We start from the raw sequence: 19,657 nt of genomic DNA, 5'->3' as shown, positions 1-19,657 counted from the left end.
TCGGGCGAGTCTCTTCGAACGAGAACGTCCACCGCGGCTGGCGCGTTGAGTAAATCGGTCGTTTGCATTCGCGCAGAAAAACTGGAGAACGGAGAGGTGCAGGAGGAGCAGACCGAGCTGAAGGAGACCGGGAACAGCAAGATGAACTCGACGCACAAGAAGAAGGAGAACCGCGACTCCCACAACAAGAGCGACGGCGCGGACACCGCTCAGAGCCAGAGCAGCAACCAGTCGAAGAAGTCCAAGTCGAACTACGACAAGATCGCTGTGTCGCGGAGCAACCTGAAGGACCTGAAGCCGCTCGGCCGCGGCGAGTTCGGCGAGATCTACGCCACCAAGTACCAAGTGGAAGGCGACAAGGAGTCCCTGGTGATGGTCAAGAGCCTGACGAACACGAAGGACGAGACGTCCCTGCAGGAGTTCAAGCGGCAGTTGGATCTGCTGCACAAGCTGAGCCACGAGAACGTGGTGAAGCTGATCGGCCTGTGCCGCGAGGAGGAGCCGGACTACATGATCCTCGAGTACACCGACTGGGGGGACTTGAAGCAGTTCTTGATCGCGTCGAGGAAGGACAATAACTCCAGCCCGACCCACGAGACGAAGGCACCACGAGCACCGCAACTGTCCGTCGCGCAGATCATCTCCCTGTCGAACCAGGCGGCGAATGGGCTGAAACATCTCGCGGACACTCGTCTGGTTCACAAGGACATAGCCGCCCGTAACTGCCTGATCGCCAGCAACCTGACGATCAAGATCTCGATGCCGTGCATGACCAAAGAGCCCTATCAGCAGGAGTACACCAAGCACCGGAACCAAGTGATCCCGTTAAGATGGCTGCCGTACGAAGTCGTCTACGAGGACGAGTACTCGACCAAGAGCGACGTATACTCGTTCGCCTGCCTCGTCTGGGAGATGTTCCATCAGGGCGAGCTGCCGTTCAACAAGATGAACGACGAGTCCGTGCTGTCCGCTCTCAAGACGCAGACCCTCGCGTGGAAGCCGCACAAAGCGGCGCCGCCCGCCCTGCAGGAGCTGCAGGCCCAATGCTGGGCGAACGACCCGCGGGAGAGGCCGACCTTCGACGAGGTTGTCTCGAAAATAGGTGAAATTGTCGTCGACAGTTGTCTCTAGATCGCTCGAGACGATGCCACGAGGCTCTAAATCGGAGATACCGGGGCGGGGGTAATGATTGCGCTCGTGCTCGACAACGGTAGACTGAATGACTGGAGAAGAAGGAGAAGGTGGAGGAGGAGGAGGAGGAGGAAAGTCGAAGGATCTCAACGTTGCTCGATCTAGCTAGAGTTTAGTTACACCGAGCCAGCTTCCCGGCGATCGGCCGCCCAGCAATGATTACCCGCGCCGCGGTATTCTGTCGCGTCCATTAGGTCGTTAAGGATATAATTTATTTGTAACACAAGGATCCGCTCCAATGACTGCTAACGTCGGATTAACGTTAAGGATAACCGTACGGCCCCGTACACGCTACAATATTATACGACTAAACGCAATATTTAGTACTCAGTATCAGTGTAACGATATAGGTAATATCGACCACCATCGCACATCGAATATACTCGTAAGTTACGCTATATTGTCGTCACGGCAGAGATCGCAAGCTACAATGTGAACGCATCGTATTAAGAAAGTATCACGACCATATCAACAATTGAACGAACGACGATTTTTATATCCGCCTAATTCGCGTCTGACACTCGTTGTATTCCGTTAAGGTTTAAGGCTTAAGGATTATTTATAGCTAACACCTGTGTCTAACACGTACATTTATATATATATGATATACGCGCCGTCGCGCGGAGCCACTCCAGCCGCGTGCGCCGCGAACACTCGTCTCGCCGTGTACGCGTCCGCGGCGGCTCCGCGCGCTCACGCGCGCGAGATGGGCCATCGAGTTGAAATTGTTCGCCCGATCGCGCGGATATTGGCCGATATTGGAGGCTGCCATTCGTACGGTTGGTCGAACGGTTTTCGTTGCACGGGTCGCGGGAGTTGGGCGAGGAGGGAACGAAAGGGGAACACTGAAAGGAAGCGAGAAGCTCGAAATCGTTCGATATCGGCTCGAAGAGGGTAGAAAGAGAGAGAGAGAGAGGGAAACGGCCTTGTACATACGGAGGGTACATAACTGTAAGTTCGTTAAGTAGAATCGCGAGATTCCGGTTTGATTTTGATCGACGACGCACTTCCGACGGATCGCGACGTTATCGTTCATCGCTGGCTCTCGGTCACGACGAAGCTGCTCGCGTCGAGCAACGCTGCCTATTTTCGCATTCAAAGAGGAATATAGTTTATAAGAGACCGTCGCGTCGAGGTCCCGGTCTCCTCGCTGGATCGCGGGATGCCGCGACCGCCCGCGCGACGGGAATCAGCACAACGAAATCGTTTCATTCGATTACGTTCCCGTACGATCGGATTATTTCGCTTTGCACACGCGCACGACCCCGCCGCCCCGCACAATCGACATCGGTCGCTTTCAGTTCGCGAGTTCAGGACGGGAGGAGGCTTCGGCTCGTCGCGAGACGTTTTGATTTCGAAGGGGTCGTGCCAGGCCCCCGTCGGTTTCCGAATTTTCGTCGTTTCGAGCTCGAGGCGCGTGGGACAGGAATGGGTGCGAAAGATGATCGCGGACAGGCTCTCGGCCGCACGGGAGTAGAGAGGACAGGACGACAGGCGCTCGGTACAGGTATAAAACGTATTCCGCATCCGATATATTATTAAACGATTACTGATCCATAGCTCGTGGAAGGGGAACGCGTACACGTTTCGGAGCTTACCAAGACGAAATTCGATGATGGTCGAGACGAACGCGATTCCAGGGGAACTTCGATAGTCTGGGTCAACTGGGTGTTTTCTTCCGGGGAAATGGTGTAATCGGACGACACGCTGGCTCGATCGCGATGCAAAATATCGATCAGTATTCCAAGTATTCTCAGCCGAGCTCTGCACACGTATACGCATATAAAATATATAATGTATCATATACGCATCTAGATGTACGAGACACTAAGGTAAACACTGCCAGTGAGCATCTCTGTAACGTTAAAGGTTTCATAATCATAGCGAATACGACCATTCCCCTAATTTAATGCACCCTCGTCGCACCGAAGGCCATCCACGGGAGACCTCGATGCTGCTTTCCCGGTCGCATCGATCCCCCCGGGAGCCGTCGTATATCACGATTTTGCAAGGGACGTCGAATCTTGTCGTCGATCGCTCGGGGTTCAACGTTCCCGTCGCAAGCGATCTCAACGAAATTACATCTCGTTCCGTTCACCGACCGACTGATCCTACCGACCGAAGATACGAAATGCCAATCGAAAACGATAGAACTCAGAACCGCGGAGTCCAATGTACCGCAATCTATCGGAATGTAACGATCGAAAGAGAAGAGGAAGAAGAAGAAGAAGAAGAAGAAAGGGGATCGCGAATGGTCGATGGCAATGGATTCGCGAAGCCACCTAGCAAACGGTCCAATCTGGTTGTTCCAGATGCTTCCTAAATGTTCGCAGTATATGCCAAGAAAATATTCTTGTAACATAAAAAAATACGTTAGGAACATACCTTGCAGCAACTTCGCTCGCGCTTGGATAAATCGTCGAGGCCGCGATCGATCGGGCCCCGACGAGAACCAAACCGTGCTCATATCATTCGCCGATCGAATTTCCCGGAGGCCGCGATCGTCGACCCGTCGTCTTGTCTGGCGTCGACCGGGGAAAACGCGCATTTCCCGCCGCTCATTCGCAATCGTCGCTCGTCTGGAAAAGTTTACACTCGAGTTTATCGCGCGCGCTACTCTCCCGTGCTCGTGTATTCACCGTCGTCGTTTCGCGTAATTGGATGGCAAGACGAGGGGGTCGACGCGGCCGAGCACACCGAGAGAAAAAAACAGAGAAAAAGAGAGGGAGAGAAAGAGAGAGAGAGAAAGAGAGAGAGAGAACGAAAGGAGTGTTAGAGAGGGAGAGACAGGGAGAGAGAGAAAGAGAGAGAAAGAGAGAGAAAGAGAGAGAAAGCGAGAGAAAGTGAGAGAAGAAATAGCGCTGCGCCGGTGATTTTTAACGAAGCGACCTATTATTATGCCTAATGTGTCTAGTCATACACGGTGGGAGAAGTGTAAGCGAGAAGCGAACGCAAGATCCATTTTTTGAACGAAGGTTTTTCATATCCGTAGGCGTTTTGTAATCGATTTTCTTTTTTACAGTATTTTGTAAATATTTGTACTTTTTTATCTACACATCGTACTTATGAATCTTTGAAATAGTATGTGCTACGATTAAATAAAGGTGGATAAAATAAAGATTGGACGGTGGAGAGTTTGTTCATTCGCTGGACCACACGATTCCCAGATCCTTGAATCCGTTTAGGTGTAAAGAGATACAGAGGGTTTTAATTTTTAAGAGGATTTTTCGGATAGGTCGAAATCATACGATCGTTGTATTACCTAATCAAATTTATTTTTACTTAATATTTCGTGGTACAGTCTATGTCTATTTATGATATATAAAATAACGTAGTCGTCGAATGTAAAATGGGTGAAAACGAAAGAACGCTCGTAATCGCCGACTGAACAAGCGGCCGGAAAAGAAATCGAGTCAGAGGCAGTCGTACGGTGTGATTATTAAATGCTTTTTATGTATATTTATATTTATAGTATTTATATATGTATACATATGTATATACATACGTATATATACATGCGTGTGTGTGTGTCTCCTGTGCGCGCGTACACGTGTATATACAGGTATATATATATATACATATATATTCTCGTATATGTATAGGAAATCAACGTGTATACGAAGAGAAAAACCGATAAACGCAGTTTTGACGCGGAGAGTATGTTTAGTAATATTTATATTATTTATATATAAAGTCTAATGAATTACTTAATCAGTTACTTATAGTACTTAATTCATTAATATAGTAGCAGCCTCACTCTCTAAATAGTACTAAATATAATAATATGGTATAATGCGGTAATTATCGTTAATATAGATTATTAACATTATAAATAATAATCGTCAGAATCGTATAATAAACAATAGTACAAGGTGTTTTTTGTGATTTTAGTGTTTTTCCATTTTTTCATTAAATGTTATCATATAGTAATAATCACAATAGCGTATTCTGAAAAATAGATCAGGGTCCCGTGGGCAGAGAGCGGAGTACCCCGTTTATTACCAAATCACCACCGCGCAACTCGGCATATCGTCTCGTCCCGTCCCCACCCCCCCCCCCCCTCCCCCTGCATCCGATCGGCCTCGAGAGACCCCGACGGAAACAGATTTACGGCCGGTCGGGAATCCGTCCTCTTTACCCCGTTCCTCGATCGATCCCGCGGACTGGTTCGCGGACAAAAGGCGAAACGACGATCCGGCCCGCGAGGCCTCGCCTCGTAAACAGTAGGAGGAGTTAGTAGTAGTAGTAGTTAATAGTAATAGTATCCCTAGCATTAATAGTAGTCGGTAGTACACCGATCGTATCTACCGATTCGCAGTAGTAGTACCATACGATATCGCTCGTTACTGTCGCGGGGACCGGCGAACCGGTTCCCGGCAGGCTGGCGAACGTTCCGCGGGAAGATCCGCGGATCGTCCGAGTTATCGTTCGCTTGTTCGATTCGAGCTCGCGGCGGGATCGTCCGTTCGCCTCTCGAGAAACAGGATCTTCGACGGGCCTGCGACGAGTACCTCTCCGATCCCGTTCTCCAACGGGGAGAACATCGTCGCAGGTCCTCCCGCGTTCTCGGCGTCGCGCGCGCATCCTCTCGGTTCGACGGAACGGAGAGAAGATTTTGTACGGCCGAGATTGTACGGCTGGATCTCGTCGTCGACGCGATCGCGTCTCCGTTCGAGCAGCGTCAGCCGCGCGATCGCCGAAAAGAAAAGGCCGCTCGAGACTCGGTCGCAGCCGGCTGTGCTTTCCCGCGTCTCTCCGTCTCCCTCCTTCCCTTTCCGTTTCATTCTTTCCCTGTCTCCGTTGCACGCGCGTCTCCACCCCTCGCCGCATCCAGCCAGCCTCTCGTGTTTGCATTTTAATCGCGTCTCTGCCGCTCTGCCTAGGGAACCCACTATAACAGGGCACTATGAACAGCAGTCTGCTGGCTAAGTGACTTTCCGAATCTACAATCGCTCCTCTTCATTTTCTCCCTCTCGCTCGCATTTTCTTCCTCCCATTCCTCTCATTCTCGCGCACTCTCGCTCTCGCTCCTTTCTCTCGGCACTACTCTCGTCCCCCGTTCGCCCGTTCGCTCCCGTCGCGTGTTCGTCCCGCGCACGATTTTCCCGGCGTTCCTCTCTCGTTCTCCGTTTCTTTTCCCATCGCGGCCCTTAATCCCTCCTGAAAACGCGCGCCGCGCTGAGCCGCGCCACGAAACGCGCCACACCACGCCGCGCCACGCGACGCCACGCCGTCACGTGCCTCTCTCTCTAAGCCTTTCTTCCGCCACGAATATCCTGGCTTTCCTCTCTTCATAATAGCGAACTATGTCAGGCATAACAGACGCAATACGGTAATGGAAACGAGTCGCCCCCTTTTTTCTCTCCCCCGTCCCGCCGCGCGTTCCACCGTCGCGACATTTTCCCTCACCGGGAAAGCAAGTGTCGCGAGACGAACCGCGATAAACGAACGTCTCGAGAGTTTCCCTACTATCGGCCCTACCACCGTTGCCGGAGATAACGAGGCTTCGCGACACCGGTATCTCGCCCGTTTCGTTTCGTTTCGTTTCGTTCCCTTTCCTTCTCCTTCTCCTTTCGTTTTCCCCTTTCGTTTCGTTTTGTTCCTCGATAAGCCCCACCCGGTTTCACCTCTGCCAATTTCGTTGGTTCGTCAACCGTTTCGCGACTCGTCCCGAATCGAAGATCGTCGCGAGCACGTGTCATCGGCGCGGACGAGGAGTCGAAAGCGAGCCTCCGTTCAACATCCGCCGCGGAATCGACGAAAGCACTCGTACGCCAGCATGCTTCTCCTATGTCAGCGGTCACGCTACGTGTCAGCCGATAGTAAATCACTACTGTACCTTTTGTCGCGTTTATGATGCTTTTTTTTACCGTTACTTTTTTTTCATTACTTTTTTTTTTCTTCGTTAATATTAGACGCGCCGTGTCTCTACCGTCAGCCTACTGCGAAAACACTACTTATCTTCCCGCGTTCCCTCGTTTTCTCGCTCGCAATCTCTCTGACTCATCACTCTCTCACACTCTCTCACTCTCTCTTTCTCTCTCTCTCTCTCTCTCCCTCTCTCTCTCTCTCTGATTTCATCGCATCAGTCACTCTACGTTCGCGCACACACCCCTCCGACTACCCTCCTCCCGCCCCGCTCGTTCGCGTTCTCAATGATCACTCTCCGATCCTCGCGTTCCGTCGCACCGAACCATTCATCCCCTGCGTTCATAAAGAGTATTATATAATATCATTCTCGTGTCGTTACAATATAATTATCGGCAATAATATACCTTCGGTATTAATGCAATATCGTTATTATTAGTATCATTAATATTATTATTAATTATTATTCATTCCCCGGTACAATATTCTTTTAAAATCGGTCCGGCGCCCCCGCGAGCGGCCCCGAAGAACCCGGGGCCCGGTGCCGGGGAGCCGTGTGAACAAATGGAACTTCCCGCGACACTGGAAAACGTCGCGCCAAAAATTTTCTTTTTACTCTTCTCGCCCCTTCTACCCTCTGTCATTCTCGCCCCGCGCCGCGCGTCGTTCCCTCTCACGCTCCCTTTCTCTCCGTCGCTCTCGCTTCCACACAGGCACGCGCACACTCACGCACGCATCCTTCCGTCCTCCGTCTCCCGTCGATCAACCTCGAACGGTGTACTCGCTAACAGATTACCGCGGGTCGCGCGATCGTGCGCGGTTAATTAAGTGAAAAAAAAGAAGAAAGGCCCCCGCCGATCGTCAACCCGTTTCCACGGAACCACGACCCTGGCCGGACGCTCCCGTCCGAGGATCGGCCTCGAGACGGGAAACGAGAAACGCGGCCGTCCCCCGGGGCGACGCGATCCGTAGGCTCGTTTCTGCGTTCGTTAAAAAGTCGGAGAGCAACGTACAATGGACAAGGAGTTACGATACACGTCGTGGAACGATCGATGAGTGTGCCGGCGATTCGGTTGTAATTGACAATGAATACGCGCGTGCCGCGGGGACCGGCCGTTTCTCGGTGACTCGCCTCGAGCGGCGCGATCTGGCGAACGGACGAAATCGGGACAGAGTCGGGCATTCGGGGGCCGTGAGTTTCTACGGGGACGCACGACCGCACGGGAATTCCGACTCGCGCCGTCCTCCCCGCGTGGAATATCCGTCGGCAGGGTGGCCGCACGTCTGCCCCCGAACGTCGCGCGCTCACCCCCGGCCGAGTGTCACTAAGAGTTACAGTAAAAAATAGCGTAAACGGCACTGCGTTAGGAAGAAGCAAAATACGTGTCGCGTTCTCTCGTTAATTCATCGTTGATAAATACTATAAGTAATCGTCTCTCTCTCTCTCTTTTCCTTCGCCGCTTCGAAAAATCACTCGGTAATCGCAATCGTTTAGTCGCTTCGGTTGATCGGCAATGATTAATACTCGGCAATTATCGGTAGGTATTAATTAGCGGTACAGTGAAACGGTAAATTATTCGACCGCCCGATTGGAGAGCGGAACGAGGGCCCGGGGCTGCCGACGGTCTCTCGCGCAGCCGAGTTCCAGGAGCCCGATCCGGATCCTCGTCCCCTCCCCGCGTTCCTCGCTTTCTCGCGCTCTCATTCTCTCTTTCCGACGCTCGCTTGCTGGAGAAATGAAACGCGAACAGAAGAGAAAAGAAACGAAGGATTTATGTATACGTGGAGTATGTGTAGATGCGTATGTATGCTCTCTCTCTCTCTCTCTCACACGCACACGAACACGCTCTCTCTCGCACTCACTCGGTCTTTCACTCGTTCGCTCGTTTTCTCTCTTTGGCGCTCACACGCTTCCGTCCGCTCGCATTCCCTGACGCTTTTACAAGTTCGCTCTGGTTTCATTGTTTCTCGTTTAATTACAAAGCACGAAAAGGGCGACCCGTCGCCGCGCGGCCGCCTCGAGCCGATCGATCTCCTCCCGCGCCGTGAACAATTTCCTCGGTAACATTGTCCTATCGTCGAGGAGGACTCCACGGGAGGAAGACCGACGCCGCCAGTCTAGCAACATTATACAAGAGATTCGAGCGACGCGACCGTGGAGCGAACGGGTGACCCTCTTGCGAATTATGCTCAACGCTAGTAGTTAAATTTTTTTTTTTCTTCATAACTTTAGGTACTAATGTGTTCCATCTTCTTCCTCGTCCTCTCTTCTTCGACGCTGTTGCACATCGTTCCGCGAAACTCCGTTCTCTCTGCACACGCTCTCGTTCCTTCTCTCGCTTTCTCTCTCTTTCTCTCTCTCTCTCTCTCTCTCGCGCGCGAGTCACTTACAATTTCCGTACAACTTCCGCCTATCATTGTAAAACTATGACGTCTAAAATGTTCGAATTAACGCTAGATCCTCGATATTAATAATCAGATCGGATAAATTAATAGTCGTTAATAACCGTGTATGTATCCAACTAGGCTAGACTTCGACGGAAAAATATATTTATAAAAAGTTATAATATTAATATACGTTTCAAGCGTTCTATATATATATATTTTATTTATATTTATTTATATTTATATTTATATTTATATATATATATAAATATATATTTGTTATATATATATATTTATATATATTTACCGTTTGCTAATCCTCTACTTATACCTAAGCTTTCATCGTCAAAACTCTTGTCTCATACATGCTGCGATCTCTAAACCGGGGCCGGCCCCCCTGAAACGGGAAGGACCCGGCGTGTATCTACCTAATATTTTCTTTCTCAATTTATAATCGTAATAACTGGCTAAACTCTTCACGCTCAAGCACACGCGCATTCGCTCGATCCTCGTGTCATTTACTCCCGTTCCCTAGCCGTCCCGTTAGAAATGTACAGACAAACGTAACGCGAGCCTACTAAGCTTTGATTGAAATGAAATAATGCATGAAATCGTCGCGTCCCGTCGTCCGCGACGCACCGGCAACGCAAACCTTCCCCCCCTCCCCCAAAAAGACTCCCTTCTCGTCCCGTGTGTCCCGCCGCTTTCCTTCCGATCCCCTCGATCCGCCCCTCGCGCCCTCTCTTGCCCCCATCGCACAGCTTTCTCACGATCGAGCCAACACGGTCGCGGATCGAGATCCGAACCCACGAACGGAGAATATTCGTAACCGATACCGTCGAAATAAAACGCTGTTCACTCGCACGAACGTCTTCGCGAATCAATTTTTCTTCTCTCGTTTCTTCCTCTCAATTTTTGTATCTTGGATGGAATCCGTTCCTTATTGGCTGCTTAAACGATACGAACGCGCGAATCTCCCTTGAACACGTCGAACGCGAGTTCCCGTCGCTTTCGTTACCACCCGCTCAGAACTTGTCACACGATCAACTCTCATCGAGAGCAACAACGCTCGATTATAAACAGCTTTGAACATTACGGTAATCCGAGCACTTCCTCCGCTCCCATAGAACCACCACCCCTGTTCCACGCTTCGAACGCTTCCAGTACCGTCACCCCTTATAACCGTATCGTCTGAACGCGCTGCCACCAGAATCTCCTTTTATTTTATTTCTCGAAAAATATCTCTCTGATCGCACGCCTCCACCGCCGATCGCAGGCTTTCATGCATTACTTGATTCCAACGCGATTAGCGCGTGCGCGCCCGATTCGATCGTTTCATCCCCCTTTCCAGCCGCGCGTCGCGACTTCGGTGTGTCCCCCCGACCGCCGATCGTCGACGCGATCGTCTCTCGGCCCCGACGTCGAACGCCTCCGTCGCCCCTCCGGCCGGACAACGCGAAACTACAAATGATTTGGCAAGGGGTCGAGCAACGTCAGCCGCGTAACAACATCTTTGGCGTACGAAATTTTCAGTCTCGCAATGAACACATAATCCCGCCAAACGGATAGAAGGAAGGAAAAGATTGTTGCGTCTCGAGCAGGGGTTAGAAATATAAAAATAGCAAACTTCTAAACGCGCCGACGGAGGAGGGCGGTCGACGGAGGTTCGCCCGGGGCTCGCCGTTCGCTTCGTTCGCAGCGAACCCGGTCTCGCGCGTGTCGTCCTCGAACGTGAACCGAGATGCTAACGATTTTTTTTTTTTCTTTTGTGCGACCGGGCCACTACGCGGATACCCCTAACCGTATTGTGCGCCTCTGAACGTTCGGCCATCGTCGCAACGACAAAACAACGGTGTTCTACTCCATTTTTCGCTTCTTTTTTTTCTCCCTCCCTCCGTTTTTTGTCCCCCGTTTGTTTAATTTACGAGTTAATATCTTTGGTATCGTGCCTGAGTCTTTCCATTCGCGAAACATGCTCGCTAAGGGTGGTTTCGTAAGAATCTAACACGGATAAAACGCGAACCCGTTTTGTCGTATCAAACTTAGAAAACGCGTTCGCCCCGATTCGAACGACGCGGAAGCAAGCCGTTAAAAATACGCTACTTACACCGGAGGTACAATTAGATAATCCTGTCAACGGCGAGAACTGTTGTCGGGTCGATTAATAAATGGCAGCTTCGAAACGCGCGGATCTCCTCCGCGCCTCTGAACGATTCAGTACCAGTGTACCTGTGTGTGTGTGTGTGAATGAACGTGTACGTGTATAGCGTGTTCGCGCGCGTTACGCGTAAAAATCGTGCTCCTCCTTCCCCTTGTCAACGCGTCGTCCCGCTCGCGAGACGCGGAACAGCCCGAAGCCGCTCGCGAATTCCGAGTCGAAATCGGTTTCCCTCGGCGGGAAGGTGATTCCGCCCCGATCGGGAACGAATCCGCGGCCTCGCGAAACGGGACGGACTTGCCGTACGAAAAACGCGATGAACATTTGTACTGTCGACAAAGGAAACCGTGCTCGTCGCAACGGTACTCTAAGAACGGATGAAACGTGAACGGTGTGACGTCGAGGGCCCGGCCCTGTCGAGAGAGATTCGTTTTTCAGTCTTTCCGTTTAGTTAGGGAGGCGAGTGCAACGGGCCGGGCCCCGCTCGTTTAAAACGGACGCGCGAATCGCGGAGCGACCCCGTCCGGTTACGATCGTCGCGATCGTTCGTTAGAAGAAAAAGGCGCGGCGACGAGCGCACTTGCGCGTCGCGGTTCTCGTGAGTATATTCGGTGTTCACGTTGCGCGCGTGGCGAACAAGAACGAAAAAGAAGGATACCGGCGTGACGCCCCTCCCCCCCGCTCGATTGTTCACAGGATGTCGCGAGCTCCCCTGACGAAGGGAAGCATTCACGCGATCACGGTGAAGATCGAAAGGTGAAACGTTTTGTCATCGCGGATTCGTAGCTCTGGAATTCTTGCGAACAAAGGATCGTCGAGTTAGCCATCGCCGCGTCCATCCGCGTCTATCGTCTGAAATTCGTCGAAGAGAGTCGCACTATCCTCCCTTAATCGTTTCCCCATCGGCTTCTATCCCCCTTTCCATTCTCTCCGTCTAGCACTCTGCATCTCTGTCTCTCCCTCTCTTTCGCTCTATATTTCTATCGCACTCTGACTCGCTGCCCCTTTCTTTCTCTTTCTCTCTCTCTCTTTCTCTCTCTGAACGCCTAGAAAACATCTCGTCATATAGAATATATCACATACGCGTTACCTCTAAACACACTGAAATAAGAAGCACTTTAAGATAGATGTCTACGTGTACCATCGGGCCCAGATTTCTAGATGGACTGATTCTCCTGTCTTCTCCATTTTTCCCCTATGCCGCTCGAAAGAACTCTTAAACCGTTGCATATGCTATTTGTCGTTTTCTTTGTATATACGTGTTATTTACATACAAGCCCTGTACCTCTCCCGTTCCTTCTCCGACGCTCTCTCTCCGTCCTTCGCTCTTCCTCTCTTTCCTTTCTTCTCTCGCTCTCCCTCTATCTCTCTGTTTCGCTCATTCTCTCTCTTTCTCTCTCTCTCTCTCTCTTGTTTTCTGTTCTTAACACCTTTCCCTCCGTCCGCTCGAAAAGACACACGTCGCGCACGCTATCTCCACCGTTGCCCTCTCGGTATGCCTCTATTACGTATATTCGTCTGTAATATCCTCGGGGAAACGCGCGCCTCCGAAAAAGGTACGAGAAAAATTAGGAATCGGCCGCAGGTAAATGTTCGCGACAACAATCGGCCGATCCGTCGCGAACAACAGGCGACGCGACGATCTCCGCGGTTCCACCGGAAACGATCAAGTGTTTTACGGCACGGCGCCGCGACCGCGACGCCCGATCACGTTCCATTTTCATGTTACCCCGTTTGTCGACGACAATCGAACCGTTCCGGCCGTGCGGCCCGGAGCGGCTCGGATCTCGAGGCACGCGGCAGTATAACGCGTACGATAATGGCACTGTCGATCACTCGCTAGTTAAATATTACAACATTAGAAAAATCGCAACACGAGTCCCGACGATAGTCTCTTTTAATTGACTTCACACGAGAAGAAACCTTGCCGTAACATACACGCGCGGGCGCGCTTGCTTGCTTGCGAATCGGGTTCAGTCCGATCGAATAGAACAGCGGAGATCGCGACGTCGTCCGGTCGATCGAGCCTGATCGCCGAGCTCGATCAAAAAGCGGCGAGCGGACGTCGCTGCGCCCTCTTCATTTCTCCGGCTCGGGAACGAATCTCTGTCGCCCTCCTCGTTCGAGGACGGGGAGGACCCGAAACGGAAGATGTTCGCGTGTCGTCGGGGACCGCGTCTCGCGGCGTCGGCGAGAATCGTCGCGAGAGGAGAGCGAGCGATCCGCCGCCGCCGCCGCCGGTTTCCTCGTCTCCTCGACGCTCCTCCCTCCGGGCGCGATCTCGGCGATCTCTCTAGACTCGATCGACGCGCGTGGTTTCTCTATGTATGTGTGTGCGTGTGTTGGGTGTGTACCGGCGATTCCGACGACGTTCGGCCTTGGAACGCAACCGAGGAGGAGCTGAAGCGACAAACCGCAGCGCTGGCGCGCAACGAAACCGGACGAAAAGAGGGAAAGTCGGCTCGTTTCTCGTTGGCTCGACGGTCCGGACGCGCGCCGCGCTACACGGGATCGGTGCGCGCGGCGTACGAGCCGCGGAACTGTAGCCCGGCTATCGTTGCCGTTGCCGATGCGGTTGCGGTTGGTCGAGCCGTTGCTGCTGTTTCTGCCGGTTCTGTTGCCGTTGCTGCTGGTGCTGGCGTCGCGTAACAAGAAGCGGTGTACGACGGCGGCGGTGACGAGGACGACGCCGACGGCGACGACGACGACTATGACCGGTAGATGAAGCTGCAGGGTGGCGTCGGGGGCGGCGGCGAGCCGCCTGTCATGGCGATCGGCACGAGGGTTGGCGAGGGTGACGAGGAGGGAGGAGACGGGGAACTCGACGACACGCTCGACGGCGGCGAGGGCGACTCTAGCGTCCTCGGGCCCGCGAGCTCGCGGTTCGACTGTCCCCCGGACGTGACAATCGCGTTACGGCGATTGCGCGCCGGCCGTCCTAGGCTCCGGTGACGGCCGCCTCCCTCCTCGCTCGTTTCTCAGAGATAAACCTTCTTCACGCTGCGGGTGGTCGCGAACCCGTCGGTGCGTCGGTACGCGTCGCCTTGGTGCGACCGCAGGGTGCCGAAGTTGTCCCTCGGCCCGCGGAAACCGTACCCGTCTGGGAACTGGAACAGCGTTTCTGTGGGTGTCGGCGGTGGCTTTCGCATCGTGCCTTTCGGGGAGTGCAGCTTCGGGGGCTGCGGGACCAGCACCGGCTCCGCGTACGTCACCTCCTCCTGCGGCAGCAATTTCGGCTCCGGCGCTAACCTGCTGTAACATTCCGAGCCGATCGTTTATTTCTTTCCTTACTCTCCACCCGATGAACAGGATAGACACGCGATAAGACAACAGTTGAACAGGTCTCTAGTTAATATCCGGTATACTAACGAAAGATAGACATCCGACGATTTAAACGACATCGACCCATCTCTCTCGAAACTACCCTATCCGTCCAAGACACGGAAGAAATTCATCGCTCACCTGTTAACGTTCTGCCGTTGCTCGAAGTACTCGTACTCCGTGTCCGGGTACGGTAGATTGTCGTCCTCGTCTTTCCTGCACTTCCTGCCGCACAGATAGCCAGCCACGAAACCGACCAGCAGAGCAGCCAACGCGCCGGCCACCACGGCCATCACCAGAGTCTCCACGGAATATTGCGGCGGTGGCGAGTCGGCCGCCGACACCTCGGGGCCTGTAACCGAGCAAAAAGTCGCGCGGTGTTATCGTACGATCCGATTGGCGGGCTTCCTGAGACGATAATCATCGGGAACCGTGCGGGCGCATCGTTCCGCGGCTACCTGAATTATCCTGCTCCTCGTCTTGCATGATGTTGATGATCTCCCCGCCCTGGCCCTCCTTATTGGGGATCATCGAGTCCTGCGGGAATTTGTTCTGGTTCGCGGAGATCGCGCCGACGCTGCCGGCGTCCTTGTTCAGGCTCTTGCTGGGCGGACAGGAGCCGTGCATCCCGGTCGCGACGCTCTGCAGGAATCGGCTGGCGTCCGTGGCCGCCGGGCCCACCAACGCCCTGCACTTGCCCTCGATCTTGTCCCAGGCGCAGTAAGGGTCCTGCAATGCCACGCATTCGCCGCACGACAAGATCCTATCGCTGTAACACCGGTGGAGCCTGAGCGCCTGGACCTGGCTGTCGGCGATCACGACCAGCCTGCCGTCTTCGAGGCCGTCGCCCGCCTGAGAGGCTCGGACCACTTTTATCCCGCGGACCGGCACCGTCGACGGGAACGCCTGGATCTCCTCGATCACCACGGGGCTGACCTTCAGGTGGGTGTCGGCGGACTCCGCGTTCACCGCCTTGATCACCTTGCCGTTGTCGGTGCCGATGAACAGCACGTCGTACGTCTTGCCGCCGGGCGTTTTCACTTGCGGATCCACTGCTATCTGCGTGAACCTGTAACTGGAAGATGCGGATGACGTTAGAAGGATTTAGAAAATGAGGAGACTGACTAGACAGCTAGGCAGAATAATCTATTCTCGAATGAATCTAGAAATGAAAACTTAGTGCACGGTAAGGTGTAGCAGCAGTGTACGGCTATGATTCTGAAGATAACCTGATCGTGCATGGAATTCTTGTTTCTCTCCGTTTCCTTTTCCATCGAATTATCTCTAAATAGCTTGTATTTTATTATTGCAATATTTGTCGTGTTATTAACCCTCTCACGGGAGTTTTTCATTTCTAAATCCGTAACTCCTTGCGAGATTATAATCGTCTACCAACTATAGCGAGACGATACACGCCTTACCAGATTCAGATTACTCAATGATTTCATTCGCATCGATCTCTTCCGAGACTACACTTACTGGAAGCTGGTGCGTATGACGATGGGCTGCCCGAAGAAGCTGGGCACCAGGTCGTCCATGAGAGAGTGCGTGTGGATAAAGTTCAGCGTCAGGTCGGGCAGCGAGCGGGAGTCGTTGACGCACTGTCCCGGCCTGGGGTCCGGCACCTTGGTGCTCTGCACCGGCAGCCAGTTCGAGTTGATGGCGCTCTGCTCCTTGAAGTTCCCTTTGAACGTGTCGGTGATGTCCTGCAAGGAGAAGGCGCAGACGGCCGAGCCGCTGATGCTGTTCACCGGCGTGGTGAACGTGCCGTATATCAGCTGCGCCGACTTATTGCCGTACTGGCCCGATATCAGTTCCGTCGTTGATTCTGCAAATAACGCTCGCTGTAATTTCGAGGCTCTTTGTTTGCGCGCCCGGGTCCGCCCGCAGCCGTAGACGTTTACGAGCGGTCCACGAAAATTTATTTCCCGGCCGCTGCGCCGCGGACGTGCACGGGCAAACACGGGGCGCTTTTTTGGAATCGATCACGCCGTCGCCGTCCGTCGCGCTCGATCTTCGATCCCTCGGAGCGGTTCCTCCTGAAAGGAGCCACCGGAACCCCCGAGGAGGGCGAAGCGGATCGATCGCTCGCGATCCGACGGCGACGCGCGGATCGTCGTACTTACGTATTTCATTGAAGTAAAAAGGAAAGTCTCCGGTGACGGAGCAATTAAGTCTGGACTTTAGGAACGAGGTCCACCTATTGCGATAACGGTGCGGACCACCTCGGTCGTATTTACAGACTCTCGCCACGCGAGAATAGACGGTCTGGAAACGAGAGGGAGAAAAAAAGAAGCGTGAAAAGCGTGCAGCCGTTTCTCTCGTGCACGGCGAATGCCGAGGCGACCCCGCTGCGCCGATACGCCGGCCCGCTCCGCGTCCCGACGCCTCGCGGGGCGTTCGATAAGATCGAGTGCAGCTCCCCTGATTCGCCCCGCGGCCCGTTATTACGCGCGCGTGTGTACGTGCGTCGATGCATCTTCGTCGGCGGTGTAAAATTGCGCGCGATAGCGTCGCGAACCCCGGAGAAACCAGGCGGCGGTCCCTTTGACGATAAATTGGAGCGGAGGTTCGCTCGAGGACGCGCGCCCCGCGGATGCAACTTTTCCGTGTCGCTCGTCGAAAATCGTTCGCCGGCTAGGAGAGGCGCGTGCAACCGGCCCCCGGGAGATCGCGCGCGCGGAAGATCATCGTACCCGTTAAGAGGAGGAACACAAGTGCCGGGTCGGAATTCCCGTTTGTTACGCGAGTTGCCGGGCGTTTAATCGCCGTCGATTTCCCGCTCGTTCCCGGAATGGATCCGCGCTCTCCGCGAACTAATTGTGCAATTAGGCGGCGCAAACTACTTACCTTGCCGCAATTGATATATTCTACAGCGGTCTCCCGGAAGAAGAAGTAGACGAAGTCTCCCTGGGACATCGAGCTCACGAAGTTCGGCGCTGCAATTAGAATGCACATGCGTTACAAGGCTATTATTGTTATTACGTGGGGGACGCCGGTAAATGGCGGTCATAAAGTTCCCTTATAAATAAACGAACGTGATAACTAGCCGGCCGCAGGGAAAACAATGCCACCGCCCCGCTATAAACCACGCCAGATAACGCCCGGGGACCGCTCGAAAATAAGGACGCGTCCCGCGCCGGAAATTCGCGAGCGAGCGACCGACCGAGCGAGTTACGTCCGATTCGGATCGAGGAAGCGGATCCGTGGAAGTCGCGCGGAACGCTGCCGGGAAAGGGGGCGCGAACGGTAGGATAATCCGGCGTTATCGATTCCTCGTTAAAAAATCATTACACACCTTTCGGAGCCGTTTCCAATTACCGTCGCCGGATCGCCGGCCTTCGTAAAAATCAATTTCACCCCGTCTCACTCCCACTCCCACCCACCCTCCTTCCCTCCCTGCCGCTCTCCCGCTGTTCCCCCGGCGGGAAAGGGAGCGTGACAGCTTCTCGACCCCGCGCGCCGTGCGCCATCGTGGGAATAAGCCGACTACGAATACGTAAGAACCCTTTTATTTTCCCGGTTATTTGAGCGGTCTCGCGCGGTGAAACGAAACGACGACGCGGTTCTCGGTCCGCCTGTCTCCTCCCCCGTTCACGATTGTTCCCCCTTCTTCTACGTCGTTGCGCCTGCCCTCCCCCCCGTCCCCCGCCGCCCTTCCGAGCCGCCCTCGTTCTTTCTCCGTCGCTCCGGTTGTCGCGCACAACCGCCCGATAAAGTGGGAAAACTTTATCGATTTATTAACTTGACAGGGTTTTCATAAGCTTCTTAGGATTCATAAAGTAATATTAATCTCGCGCGGCGCGTAGGTATATCCGACCGAGCCGCCACCGCTGCCGCCGCTGCGCTCCGGCCCATAAATTCACTGTCGTTTTCTCTCCCTCGCTCGCCCTCGCGCCCCGTCGCTTCTGCGCCGCGACCCGTCCGCCGTTCCGCCACGTCGTCCAGCTGTCTTTCTTTCTCGGCGCGTTTAACTGCGCCTCCCTCCATCGAGACAAAGCGTTCGCCGGAGATCCCCGCGTTGCCGGACGACCGGGAGAATCGTATGAACCCAGAGGGGGTGGAGGGATCGAGAACCTCCCGTCATTCCTACCCTTCCTTCCTTGCACTCGCATCTCGCGCGATTCTTCTCGCGGTTAGAAAAATGTACGCAGGAATAGAATTGGCAATCAGACGTATTCGACTGGATAAAGTCAACCGATTAACACGTTAAGCGCCATGTCAATCACTGGTGACTGACGCTTCTGAATGACTGAAAAACAATCGTAACATACAAGACAACCGATGTGAAATAAAAATGTTTAGTAAGGCAACTAAGCTGACAATAGTGTAACGCAAACGTTGCAACGAGAAATAATTCATAATTATTCCTACTTTTCTTTGCCACAAAAGAGAAACTGTATGGGAAAACGCTTAACATTTTCGTGGCGCTTAACGCGTCAAACGGAGAAACGAATCTCAGTCTCCGTGATAATATTTACGACACGCGTCGACGTAGACGTTCATTACGCGCCGATCAATTATACCGAACGGGCGTGTTTATTTATCGTCTCAGTCGAACAACAACCGATTCATTATTCCATTAGAAAAACGGTCCAGCGCGGAGGCCAAAGCACGCTCACGCTGAAATCGACGACCCTCGACGCCCGACTGGCTCGTCCGACGCGACGATTAACCCTCCAACCGCGGAATTCGCGTTCCAAATAATTCTCCAAATATTCCTGCTTAATTGAC

At 53.3% G+C, this 19,657-nt stretch overlaps 2 protein-coding genes across 3 annotated transcripts in view; one reads left to right on the top strand and one right to left on the bottom strand.

Moving 5' to 3' along the window:
* The window catches only part of LOC116433536 (tyrosine-protein kinase-like otk), a 43,786-nt gene extending 39,483 nt beyond the window's left edge, over window positions 1-4,303 (top strand). The window contains exon 9 of the mRNA XM_031991702.1: window positions 77-4,303. Within this exon, the coding sequence (XP_031847562.1) occupies window positions 77-1,131 (1,055 nt within the window). The 3' untranslated portion in view covers window positions 1,132-4,303. The remainder of the gene's footprint in view (window positions 1-76) is intronic.
* A 155-nt stretch (window positions 4,304-4,458) lies between these two features.
* Window positions 4,459-19,657, bottom strand: part of Sema1a (semaphorin 1a) — a 184,449-nt gene continuing 169,250 nt past the window's right edge. Inside the window, exons 5-10 of one of the 2 annotated variants that reach the window (XM_031991698.2) lie at window positions 17,774-17,862; window positions 17,050-17,191; window positions 16,403-16,751; window positions 15,382-15,998; window positions 15,065-15,275; window positions 4,459-14,854 (exon numbers count right to left, since the gene is read on the bottom strand). In XM_031991698.2, coding sequence (XP_031847558.1) covers window positions 14,581-14,854; window positions 15,065-15,275; window positions 15,382-15,998; window positions 16,403-16,751; window positions 17,050-17,191; window positions 17,774-17,862 — 1,682 coding nt within the window. In that variant the 3' untranslated portion in view covers window positions 4,459-14,580. The remainder of the gene's footprint in view (window positions 14,855-15,064; window positions 15,276-15,381; window positions 15,999-16,402; window positions 16,752-17,049; window positions 17,192-17,773; window positions 17,863-19,657) is intronic. The other variant, XM_031991699.2, reaches the window with a different exon arrangement.

Source organism: Nomia melanderi, chromosome 2 (assembly GCF_051020985.1).
Source record: "Nomia melanderi isolate GNS246 chromosome 2, iyNomMela1, whole genome shotgun sequence".
In the NCBI taxonomy this organism is placed as follows: domain Eukaryota; kingdom Metazoa; phylum Arthropoda; class Insecta; order Hymenoptera; family Halictidae; genus Nomia; species Nomia melanderi.
This window is presented reverse-complemented; position numbering and strand designations above follow the sequence as displayed.